The 12,446-nt window shown below is 42.4% G+C and overlaps 1 protein-coding gene across 4 annotated transcripts; it reads left to right on the plus strand.

The window, feature by feature from the left end:
* Positions 1 to 515: 515 nt before the first annotated feature.
* EEF1AKMT2 (EEF1A lysine methyltransferase 2) lies at positions 516 to 7,806 on the plus strand. Of its 4 annotated transcripts, none has more exons than XM_088669603.1 (6): positions 516 to 597; positions 2,082 to 2,153; positions 2,716 to 2,830; positions 5,668 to 5,775; positions 6,797 to 7,013; positions 7,620 to 7,806. In XM_088669603.1, the coding sequence occupies exons 1-6, from the start codon at positions 545 to 547 to the stop codon at positions 7,718 to 7,720; spliced, it is 666 nt and encodes a 221-aa protein (XP_088525729.1). In that variant the 5' UTR covers positions 516 to 544; the 3' UTR covers positions 7,721 to 7,806. The 4 variants fall into 4 exon arrangements, with proteins under 4 accessions (XP_088525729.1, XP_088525730.1, XP_034993636.1 ...); XM_088669604.1 differs by having other exon boundaries at positions 7,623 to 7,806; XM_035137745.3 differs by having other exon boundaries at positions 2,082 to 2,147.
* Positions 7,807 to 12,446: the final 4,640 nt, after the last annotated feature.

Raw genomic sequence — 12,446 nt, forward strand, 5'->3', positions numbered from 1 at the left:
CGTTAGAAGCCCATGGGTCTGAGGGAAGAGGCCCTTCAGGAGCACCCGGGGCCTGGCAGTGAAAAGGCGCGGTATAGCGAAATAGCTGTGCGGAGAATGTCAGGATTCGGAGCAAGGCCTTCTTTCATTTCTCATACCGGTAACTGGGGCCAGTGGCCCACCCCCGGTTCCCACCTTTCCGCCAATTACTGTATAGGAAATCTCCCATTGACTGCAATGGAGGTTGAACCGCTTCCTCTTCCCCAGAGCAGAGTTACCGTAGAGAAGAGGTGACGTAATGGGGGCGGGGCATGGTAGGTGTCTCTCTCTCTCTCTCTCTCTCTCTCCCCCTCCCCGCCCTCCTTCCCGGCTTTTCTTCCCGCCGCGGCAACTGTAGCCTCGGCAACAAGCTGGTGGTTCCCAGCCTTACACTCAAAACCCCACAGGAAGAGGTTAAAGGAGCAAGGAAGGGCAGGTCCTCCAGCAGCCTAGAGCGGCAAAGATTAAAGAACTGGGTTGGCAGCGCGCTGCTTCCTATCGCGATCGGGCTGGCCGCCGTTCGGCAATGAGCGCCCGGGAGGAGGAGTTCGGCCCTTCGGCCCTGGGCACCAAAGAGCAGTGAGTGCGCCGCCGCGTGGGGAGCAGCTGGGCTGGAACCACCGCGGGAGGCTTCGCCTTCCCCTCGCGACGTTTGGGCTGAATCCAAATCCCATTGATGGAGCTCGATTCTTCTTGAAGTCTATGGGACTCGACTTGCCTTTACTGCAATGGGACCTCTATTCAGCTTAACCTAGATTGGTCCTAGACGCCCGAATTCAATAAGTCCTTTGGTTCAGGGGCGAAACTGGGTGTCCTGATGATTTGCCGGACTTTCCCGCCACTTGCTTTTAATGATGTGCAAAACATCACCATCATATAAAGGAACGAAAAACCCACCTCGTTATTATTTTATTTTAAAACAACTTCATTTGTTTTTAGACTAACACTTCTTAAAATCGTCAGATGCACGGTTTCAAAAAGCAAAACGGAAACGAGGTTTAAATATTGTCCTATGGGGAAGTGTTGTATTTTTTTTATTTAGTTAATTTGAATTATATGTGAACAGTGGTTGCATTCTGAAATGCACAGCCTTACCTGCCAACTGCATACAAATCGGTGGAAGGGGAAATGTGAAGGTTAAGTTTCTGTTAAATGCAACTCTGTACAAAGTAGAGGAGGGTTACCGTTTGTGTGGCAACTGCCATGGCAATACTGTATGGTTTTTAGTATCGGCCCTATGAATGAATTCAGAGTACTGTAAGTTTATGCATACATGTTGGTAAAGCTTTTGTCGACTGATCTTAATTAAGTTAATACAGGTTCAGGGCCTTTATTGGGCCTAGAATACTCTGGAATGTGTGGTGTAGAAAGGGCACCTAAGGGCATGTGCAGAATCTCACATCTGGGATTGGTATGAGAATTCTAGGTAAAATGTGTGACTACTGTATTAGGCTGGCTTGAACCAAGTGGTATATTTCATTTTAGAAACTAAAAATGTACGGTAAGTTTAGTTTGGATGTGGTATTCCTCTGAAAACTGTGGTGAGGACTCATACGCAGGGAAAGTTATGTTGCGCTCCTGTCCTGTTCACTGGTTTCCCATAGGCAGACTGGTTAATAAGTTTTGCCAGAGGAGCACAACTTCCTTTACTTGCAAATGTTAATTTGCTTACTTTTTGCATATGTAGGTTGTCAGCCAGTGTACCATGGCACCCTGCAGTGACTTGTTTTTAAGGTCTGAAAACATAGTCATTGTAATATGTGGTATATTTTTTTGGGGGGGGACGACGATAAATCATGCAGTGCTCTCCTGTGCATACTTCTAAGGAGGTCCTGCTGCATTCAGCGGTGCTTTTATGTTAGTTGGCATATTCTGCAGCTTCACTGGGACTGGATCAAGTTTTGGATCAGTGGTGGGTAGGGTTAAGGTAAAGGATGGACTCTGGGTTTCTCTGGTAACAGAGTAGCCCCTACTTCCTTATGTAGTCCTTCCTCACTATTGGATTACAAGATACCGTACGAAGCCATTGCAATGTTAACTTTCATGTTGTTTTCTCCCTGTAGTTGGGATGCAGCATATGAACGTGAACTGAAAAATTTTAAGGAAAATGGTGCTCCTGGTGAGATCTGGCAAGTGTCAGTAACAACATAACATGCTGCATTAAATGTTTTTGCATTATTTTCTTTCTAAAAGTGCATGCAATAAAATAAAATTGTACACCTGCTGTTTTGCTTAGAGTACTGGTAATGTGATGCAGAGGTTTTCATTAAAAAATGCCAGCTCGTGTAGGCAAAACCTGTTGCAAATTAAAATAGCTAATTATCATGTGGCATCTGTTTTTTATGTGGGAAATGAATTGCTGGCTACAGTCTGCTTGGTAGAGGCCAATTGTTCATATCCCTGATGTTTGTCAAAAATTGAATAAGTGCGTAGACAAAGTTGCACTGCTGCTTTGTGTTTCTATAGATTACTGGTAAAAAACAACACCAAACCCATCTCATCTTCTGTAATGTTAACCCAGCAGGTTTCAGAGCCATCTGTTCGCTTACAAAATTAAGCCAAACTAACTTGCAATGTGATCTCTCGAGATTGATGCCATCATGAAGTGGATGCATTGCATGAGATTGACAATGTTGGTTTGCCTTTGTTTTGTGTAGTCTAACAGTGTTAGTTACCTGAACCTCTGTTTCTGATTAGGTTTGGTGAAGAAAGCATGACTCGTTTAATTAGATGGATAGAAAAGCAAAAGATACCCCTGGACAGCTCTGTGCTTGACATTGGAACAGGAAACGGTATTCTGCTGGTTGAATTGGTTGGTATTTGTAAATCTGGTGTTTTTGGATGCAAATCTAAAGCTAGTGACAGAGCAAGCAGGAGTTAAAACATTAGTTAAAATGCACAACATCCATGTAATTTAACACTGCAGTGGCCCATCTCCATCTCCATTAATGTACCATAGGAATTCATTCTGAATATGAATGGTTACAGTTCAGTTGCATAAAAATTCTTGTGTATGTGTTTGTCGCTTTAAACATCCAAAAGTTTTTAAACTGCTTTGAGGGTTTTTATTTTACAATCAAGCAGCGTATAAATGCTATGAAATAAATAAATAAAATCTTATCAAAAGAAGCACTACAAAATCAGCCCAGAATATCTAAAATGGTTTCATGTGTTACACTGAATTCTTATTTTATTTCCTTTACCCTACTCTTCCTCTGATGAGAACCTAAGGCAGCTAACAATAAAAATACAGCATTGAAAAATAAAAGAAGAACTGCAGTGCACAATACAACATGCAATCAGTGTTACATTATTATAGTCTCACTCGTTATGTTCCAAAGGCCTGTCTTAAATTGCTGCCTGAATTAACATTTTGTGTGTGTGTGAGAGAGAGTGAGTGAGAGAGAGAGAGAGGTTTTACATCTCCCTTGTATCTGTGATACAAGGGAGTGTCTGTGAAGCTGTCTTCTGGTAAGGTTGATTCAAGACTATGGATGTCACGTAGCACTAGAAAGGCGAAAAATTTATTTCGCACACATTACCACTTCTTTTGTGTCAGTGTTGCCTTTGAAAGAACCCTGTTCTGAGCCAGTTTATGAAATCCACAAATACATCGCGGTAATAGTGCTCTGATGCAACACTCGGTAGTATTTCCAGATTACAGCTTGAACTCACCCATGGAAAGTGTTCAAACTCAGTCAGTTGTGTAGAAATAGTCCTTATGGTCTTTCATGCTTGCTTCCTGAATTTCAGCTCAAATTATCTTTTACATTTGCCCAATATCCTCCAGCTGCTATATTACTAAAAATTCCAAGAACTAGATTACAGCAATAGCTTTATTGGACCAACCAAATCTTACTAGAATAGAATAGATCTTTATTGTCATTGTCCCCTTGCGGGAACAACGTCAGTTGCTGTATCAACTCAGTTAAAACACTCCACATGAATTAAAATACTAGTAAGCACAATACAATACGGAATAGTGAGAAAGTTTTTTTTAGTTCTCCAGAACTTACGGTATATCAGGCAAAATGGTAAACAATACAAGGGGAAGGGGAGACAGAAAAAATGTTGACACCAATAAATGGTCTTATGGTGGAATGTTGCTGGCAGTATTGGACATAGAAATGAAGCTCTGTTAGTTGCATTGCTAAATTTAAGTTGTACCTGCTGCTGCAAAGGAGAAACAAAAGACTGCTGATCCTTCATTTTTTAGAAATACAAAATCTAGTTGTTGCCCAGATCTGTCTTCACCCTTAGGTAAAAGACACCTTGGTAAATGGAAAAAGGAACACTGAAAACTAGATAGCACTTACATTTACAACTAGTGGTTTTCAGCCCGTTTAATAACGGGTGCTAGAACATCCTGGGGTTCGGAGAAGCGCTTGTGCAGCGCTTCTCCGAACCCTGGGACCTGTCCTTGCTGTCGGCGGCCGGGGGACAGGAACGGAGGAGGAGAAAGCGCTGCTTTCTCCTCCTCCGTTCCTCTCCCGCAGCCGCCGAGAGGAAGCAGACATCCCAGGGTTAGGAGAAGCGCTTGCGCAGCGCTTCTCCGAACCCTGGGACCCGTCCTTGCTGTCGGCGGCAGGGGGACAGGAACGGAGGAGGAGAAAGCGCTGCTTTCTCCTCCGTTCCTCTCCCCCAGCCGCCGACAGGAAGGACGCGCGCACTCTTCCCCCCCTGCCTCCTCCAACCGCCGCTCCTCTCACGGGCCAGGGAGGGTTGTGAGGAGGCCTTCGCCGGCCTCCACCCTCGCTTCCCTGACGTGCCCTGCAGTGAGGCTGTGTCCGGCGGGAGTGGCGGTTGGAGGAGGCAGAGGGGGGGGAGAGTGCGCGCGCGCAGTCTCTGCTGTCCAATCCCTGTATCCCTAGCGCACATGCGCAGTGACCCAGGGACACACAGGACAGCTTGGACGCAGGGACAACTTGGACATTATTATATAGGATTCTGGAGCCTAATTTTAAGTGATGGGCCAATATAGCTACCTTTATTTGTTGTGTATATTGTTTCAGTGCTGTAGCTTGGCATGATGTGGCATTTGGTGGGTCCACCCCCCCCCCAATATTTGCAGAGTGAACTGAGTGTGGTTTTGGGATCCCACATGAGATTTCCCCCTTTTTTCTTCTCACATGGAGTGTTATCAGTAATACTTAATGTTCAGCCTTGCCTTTAATGCAGTGAATTAGCCGTTAACAATTCTCTCAACCTAAAAATTGAAATGGAATCTGATTCTTTCATGGGTCCTCTGGAATAAAAGCAGGAATAAATATCAGGAACTATCTTATGGTATAGTGTAGGCCTGAAGCTTGGTTGACTTTTCACAGTGATCTAAGCTAGCTGTGACTATGCAGGACTGAAACATAAGGATCCCACAATGTATATGAAGTTTAGAAGAAAAACAGAGCGAAGGTATTGCATGCATGCACCTGAAATTTAATGCTATAATATCTCCTCTCTTGTAAAATATGTGATGCAGTTCAGCATCTTTGATGCAGAAGTGCATGATCTTTGTTGCATTTTCTTCTATAACTGGCACTGTTTGCTGCCATGTTTCAGTCTTGTATAGATTTTCTTCAAAGTAAATGCCATGAAAATCAACTAGTAAGCCAATGAAACATTTAGGGCTTAATGGACTTTTCCTCTCTTTAGGCCAAATCTGGTTATACCAATCTTACAGGAGTTGACTATTCTTTGCCTGCAGTGCAGCTTTCAAAAAGCATAATGGAAAAAGAAGGGTTGCCTCACATTAAGTTGCAGGTAAGTCTTCATGGGTGCAAAATGATAAGAGGATAGGATAGGATAGGAGGACTTTTCCCTATAAAAAAGGCTAAAATATTGGAATTTCTTAGCTTAGGAAAAAAAATAACTGAGGGATGGACATTTATAAAATTAGGCATGTTGCAGTGAGAGGATAAATAACATTTTTCTTCCTCTGTCATAAAACAAAAGCCTGAGCCCCACCCTCCTTTTGAAAGTTTCAAAAGTTTCCTTGTGTGCTTCCTTACACAGAATTTTGTGCCGCAAGATGTTGCGATGGGCACTAATTTAAATGGCCTTAATATGGGCTTAGACACATTTACTGAGGGAAGGTCTATCATTGGGTGCTGGTCATGAAAACTAAATGGAGTTTCCAAAGCCAGTCTTCAACTGAATACCAAATGTTGAAATTGACACAAATGCCAGGCGAGGCTTTTTGTTTTCACACTTGCCTAGAAGTTTCATTGAACTTAGTGGGACTTTCTTCCGAATAGGTTTGTACTGTGTATGACCCTGGACCAATTACTCCCATATGTGGAGATTGCCTCATCTCTTCTAGACTAAAAAGTGGTGTGAAATGTCTTTTGGCACTACACGGAATACATTGCCTACCAGGTTTTGTTTACACAACCAAGATTCAGAGCTTATTCTTTCAGGGTTGTTGTCCTGTGACCTCAGTCTCCCACGTATGGGGACAGGATCTAGATGTCTCCGTCACATTACGTTGCTGATTTTATGCTGCCTTACGTTGATTTCATGTTTTGTTTCTTTTCATTAGTCTGTATTTTACTGTTCTTATGAGAAATGTTTTGTAAACTGCCCTGTAGATTTTGTTGACGAATGATGCAGCAATATCTAAAAAAGCAAATAAATAAAATATCCCTGAATGCCTGGTTTAGGAGTGTTCTGCACTTATTTTCTTTCTATGATCCTAGGAAGACATGGGCATAGTAAACCTGATAGGAAAATATTAAGTAATGACTGCAGTAAGAGGTTTGACAGCTATAACTACCTTCTACAGGTAGAAGATATTTTAAATCCATCAGATGCTTTATCAGACTTTCAGGTCTGCATTGATAAAGGGACTTTTGACGCAATCAGTCTGAACCCAGACAATGCGGCACAGAAGAGGAAGCAATATGTGAATTCCCTGCACAGAGTGTTGAAGCCTGGAGGCTTTTTCATTGTAACATCTTGTAACTGGACCAAAGAGGAGCTGCTCAAAGAGTTCAAAGAAGGTGGGTGCATGCCTCTCTTTAAGGTATTTTGGATATTAGGATACTAGTGAGAGAGCTTTGTGTCCCGACTTAACCTGCTTATCCTGAGTCGATAGATAGCTAGATAGAGCAACCACTGCAAAGTTGTTCTAGGGCTGATGCTTAATATGCTCAATTGTGTGTGAATTTCTGTGAAGATGGTTTCTGCCTGAATACTTGGAATTCAGATGTACTTTTTGCTAACCTGAGGCATCACAGGCAGGTTGATAGAAGAGAAGGCATTCTTGCAGATAAATTAACCAAGTTTGTATTTACAGAAGGTAAATAGACTTTGGATTTTCAGGTCCCCAAGCTGTTTTCTGATTCGTAATTCTTGACATTGGTGGTTGGGGGAAATTGGAATTGCTGCCATGATAGCAGCCTGTGGTCTGTTTATAATAAGAGGACTAAATCTTACCTTGGCAATATTGGTCAGCGATATAAAACATACCGGTACAAGACTATAGAAAGTGGTAGAGTCTTCTAATTTGTCTGTGCTCTATTTTGAATTAATATAAGTTTAAATAGCTATCCAATAAGGATGTAGCTTAATTTTTTCCTAACACAAGCATTTTTTCTTATGGTTAGCAGGCTTTCTTCTTCTGGAGGAACTGCCAACACCCACATTCTGCTTTGGAGGAAGAACTGGAAACAGTGTAACTGCTTTGGTTTTCCAACAGAAAATATGAAGTTTTCATTTTAGGTGAACTTTGGATAAAGACTTCATTCTAAATTTCACTGACATTTTGTATAAAAAATACAGGTTTCAGAAGCAGCTTTCTCTCAACTACTCCTTATTGCAGTATGTCATTATATCAGCATTTTATACTACCTCAAATAGTGTTGGCGCAAATTAGGAACAGCTACCAATATTACTGATGAGACCACACCCATAAAGGTGATTTAATAAACTGTCCGGCAAAGTCAATTGCAATATGTGCAAAAAGTGAGGTAGGAGAGGGAGGACACTTTGCTGAAGTTTGTAAGTCTCCTGTCCAGGTGGGATTTCCTGGGGGAATTTTTTTGAGTGACAGGACTCCACCACGCTTCCCCATATTGTCGGGGGAATATGGTCACAAATTGCAGCTGCGAACAGATTCATCCTACCCATACACTATTTAATTAAAGCATTTTAATTCTGCTTTTCAGCTGGAAAAGTTATGACAGCAGTTTACAATCTGAAAGACAAAGCATAAAAGGGGGAGAAAAAAGAAAGGGAGGGGGGAAGCAGTATAAGTCTGCTTCCAGGTGGATGGTTCCTGGTGCAACTCAATCACTTCTCTTCCTTCAAAAGCTATAAGCAAATTGCAGCTGGCTTTCCATACTGTTAAGGGACCCAGGTGGCGCTGTGGTTAAACCACTGAGCCTAGGGCTTGCTGATCAGAAGGTCGGCGGTTCGAATCCCTGTGACGGGGTGAGCTCCCGTTGCTTGGTCCCAGCTCCTGTCAACCTAGCAGTTCGAAAGCACGTCAAAATGCAAGTAGATAAATAGGAACCGCTACAGTGGGAAGGTAAACGGCGTTTCCATGTGCTGCTCTGGTTTGCCAGAAGCGGCTTTGTCATGCTGGCCACATGACCTGGAAGCTATACGCCGGCTCCCTCGGCCAATAATGCGAGATGAGCGCGCAACCCCAGAGTCGGTCACGACTGGACCTAATGGTCAGGGGTCCCTTTACCTTTACCTTTTCCATACTGTTAGAAGTCCCGTTCTTTCCCTATCCTGTGTTCTGTCCACCCTGGTGATTGTGCCATGGCTGCTGTGAGCGGGGCCATTTGAAGCTCAACACACATTCACAATGCATGTTGTGGGTGCCATTTTGTGATCCCACTTATAATTATTAATCAATCTTCAAATTAGCATTGAAACACTTTTCTAGAATTATTTTTGAATAGAAGACTTATACCACCATAATGTTACTGCTTGTAATGTGGTGTTACAATGCTGTAATGCCACAAAAGATGGAAGAACAACAAAGATTGATGGGATGTCTGTGCCATGCAGATGCACCATCAAAAAACGTGGATCAAACACAGCATTTCCCACATTTAGCATCTTCAGGCACCAGTTATTAAAGTTCTAATAGTTACACCATTGTTTCCCCCCCAGCTTCACAAAGTCATCTTTTTAATCCCAAGTCCTTGCCTGCAAACATCAGATACTCATCCAATTAGATATAAGGGGGCTCCTATTGCCATAAATGGCCATTTCATGTGCATTTCACTGCTATCCTGGAATGCAAAGGATGCATTACTGAGGGAAGAATGCACACTGCGCAGAAGAGCTTCAATACTGAGATGGAATCACGACAGAACTCCAGTTTGTGTTCGACCCAAATAGTGTGGACCCTGTTTATGTTAGACGGATCTATAACCGAGAATTCATATGCTTCTTTCATTGCTTATTCTCAGAGGGTTTTTGCTGATAACTCCTGGTGTTCAGAATACTCTTCCAGATCATTTACCCTGCTGTCTGATTTCAAGCCAAAAGGCTGTTAAAGAAGATGAGGATGAATGGCTGGTAATTCCCCCAAATCACCCAAGGTGAGATTACACCTCCAGACTGGAAAGGAAACTTGAGTGCTGGCCCAAGTGCTTACTAGTCTTAAACCTGATATAACCAAAGGACGGTCATGCAAGAATAAAATACCTGAACATTTGCAACAGGACAGGCAACTGTCCTTTTCAATAGGTGGGTATTGAGAACTGATGAGTAGCGCCAGCCTCTCTGCATTTGATTAAAGTAGCCCATGATGAAAGGTATGCGGGTGGCGCTGTGGTCTAAACCACTGAGACTAGGGCTTGCTGATCGGAAGGTCGGCGAATCGAATCCCTGTGATGGGGTGAGCTCCCGTTGCTCGGTCCCAGCTCCTGCCCACCTAGCTGTCTGAAAGCATGTCAAAGTGCAACTAGATAAATAGGTACCGCTCCGGCGGGAAGGTAAACACCGTTTCCATGTGCTGCTCTGGTTTTGCCAGAAGCAGCTTAGTCATGCTGGCCACATGACCCGGAAAACTGTCTGCGGACAAATGCTGGCTCCCTCGTCCAGTAAAGCGAGATGAGCGCCGCAACCTCAGAGTCGTTCGTGACTGGACTTAACTGTCAGGGGTCCTTTACCTTTAAGCCCTGATGATTGTCTAGGTAGGAGTTTGATTAAAAGAACGACGAGATGCCCAGGAATGGACAAAACCACTGAGGTTTTGTGATTTGTGCGATTTATGCCTTATGTGGAAATATCTCAGAAGTCTTTCATCATTCTGTTATGTCCAACAGGGCATGCAAGGCCAGCATCAGGGAGGCTGAACCAGGCTTATTGCCATGGTGTGATACCATCAGCTCCCACTGTCCTTCTCACCCCTACCTTCTACTACAGCTGCTGTGAGCAGCAGGGCTGCAGATATGATGACCCATTGCTCCACTAAGCCCCACCAGAGAAGAACAGAGTTTGGGTTGCACCCTAACTATGCAACAGGTTAACAAATGGCAAGATAGTATTCCCGCTAGCTACTTTAACAATAAAATTAAGGGCATTACTCCCACTTACTAAATACTGTACTTTTGCTTGATGTTTCGGCGCCATTTAAAAACTTGGACTGATGATGCAGTCGTACTTAGAAGCAAGTCTCATGGAGTTCAATGGAGGTTATTCCCAGTGGGTATAGGATTACAACTCCTGCCCAGAAACCAATGTCCCCACTGTGGAAGGACGTGTGGATCCAGAATTAGCCTCCACAGTCACTTACGGACTCATTGTTAAAACCGTGTTTATGGAAGATAATCTTACTCTGCTACGAGTGATCGCCAAAGAAGAAGAAGAAAGCATGAGGCTGCAATCCAATTATAGTTATTTAGGACTAAGCCTACTTGAATTTAGTGGCACTTCAGAGTTAACATGCACAGCCGGATAGGGTTGCAGGACTAATTGATCAGGAAAACAGCACAGAAAATGCGTGATCGCCCTACCTAATCACAACTTTCAGATGATAAACAACAAGAATGGAAGATGGCATAAGAGCAATGGAAGGAAGGAACACAAGTAGTTTCTGGGGCTTTTCTGTTGTACCAAAAGTTTGTTAGGGGATCAGCATATGCCAGTAGGAGTCACTCTTGGCTTCTTAATAGAATTTAAAATAAATTAATGCAAGGCATCCTCATCACCAAACATACCGATTATTTATTGTAGGTAACAATGTCAATAAAAATACAGGTGGCATGCTTACCCTTACATTATTCTGTTTAACTTATATTTTCTTGTTATAATATAATTAATTCAAATACCATGAGTCTCCTCAAGTTTGAAAGAACACAAATCTGAAGTTAGCTATAGCCAAATCAATTTGTTGGGCTAAAATTGAATTATATTGTAAGCATGAGAACTACAGCTAATTTTTATATTTTAGTGGTACACACTTGATGTATTTGGATATAATTGTCGCAAGCATAGCACATGCTAATTCATAAGCCAGGTGTCACTCAATATACTATGTTTATTGTTCCCATTTTTATTAATTTATTTATAACATTTTGAACCATCCTATCATCATAACTGATCTCAGGGTAGGGTACAATACCATTAAAATTCATCCAAATTCAACCATCACAATTAAAAAATGCACACAACAAGTGATACCAGAATTTAAATTTGCCTATTATAAAATGATTCCAAACCAACTACTAGTCTGTGGATTGCATATTCATGCTAACTATCAAGCTACTGTTATTATACATAAGACTGGAATATATCACACTTTAATTTAGCAAAGCTATTTAATCTCATTTGTCCTCACAATAACCTTAACAGTCACATTGTTATTACCATTTTAGAAGCTGAGGGAAAAATCTGTCTATCCCAAGCCCTTGACGGATCAAGGATCTGAAGGCAGACTTGCTAGGTCTAATTTCTGTATTTCAGCCCTACACTTTTAGTTCTAGATTTATTTCATTCTATTTTACACGGAATAAAAGTAGCTCTGAGCTCAAAGCAGTGTTTTAAGCTATAATCATATGTACGCTCGCAGTACAGGTCCATACATGCTTACTGAGAAGTAAGTCCTATTGAATTCAATGGAACTTGTACACATGTGTATAGGATAGCAGCCTTACCCTGGGAGTAAACATCACTGGATATGGTGGACCTTATTGCCCAGTAAATATGCATAGAATGGAGCTGAACAAATTAGCCACCACAACTTTTGCAAAAAAGCAAATGGAACTGTAGAGAATTCAGTAAAATTCTATTTAGGGTCATAATTATTCCAACTACCTAAGGCAGGGCTGGACTTATCAACAGGCAGGTTGGGGTGGCCACCTCAAGCTGCAGATCCTGGGCTATGGGGATAGTCACCCAGCTTGTTCCTCTGTTGGAGGACAACTGTGTGTCATGATGAGACTTGTTCTGAACCAAAACCTGCCTGGTAT

Source organism: Zootoca vivipara, chromosome 5 (assembly GCF_965207765.1).
Source record: "Zootoca vivipara chromosome 5, rZooViv2.hap1.1, whole genome shotgun sequence".
Lineage (NCBI taxonomy): Eukaryota > Metazoa > Chordata > Lepidosauria > Squamata > Lacertidae > Zootoca > Zootoca vivipara.

Bases quoted from the DNA above. Each gene is read 5' to 3' on its own strand.
- EEF1AKMT2 (XM_088669603.1), top strand. From the start codon at position 545: ATGAGCGCCCGGGAGGAGGAGTTCGGCCCTTCGGCCCTGGGCACCAAA. The intron at 2,154-2,715 runs GTCAGTAACAAC...GTTTCTGATTAG, and splicing joins CCTGGTGAGATCTGGCAAGT to GTTTGGTGAAGAAAGCATGA. The intron at 2,831-5,667 runs GTTGGTATTTGT...TCCTCTCTTTAG, and splicing joins GTATTCTGCTGGTTGAATTG to GCCAAATCTGGTTATACCAA.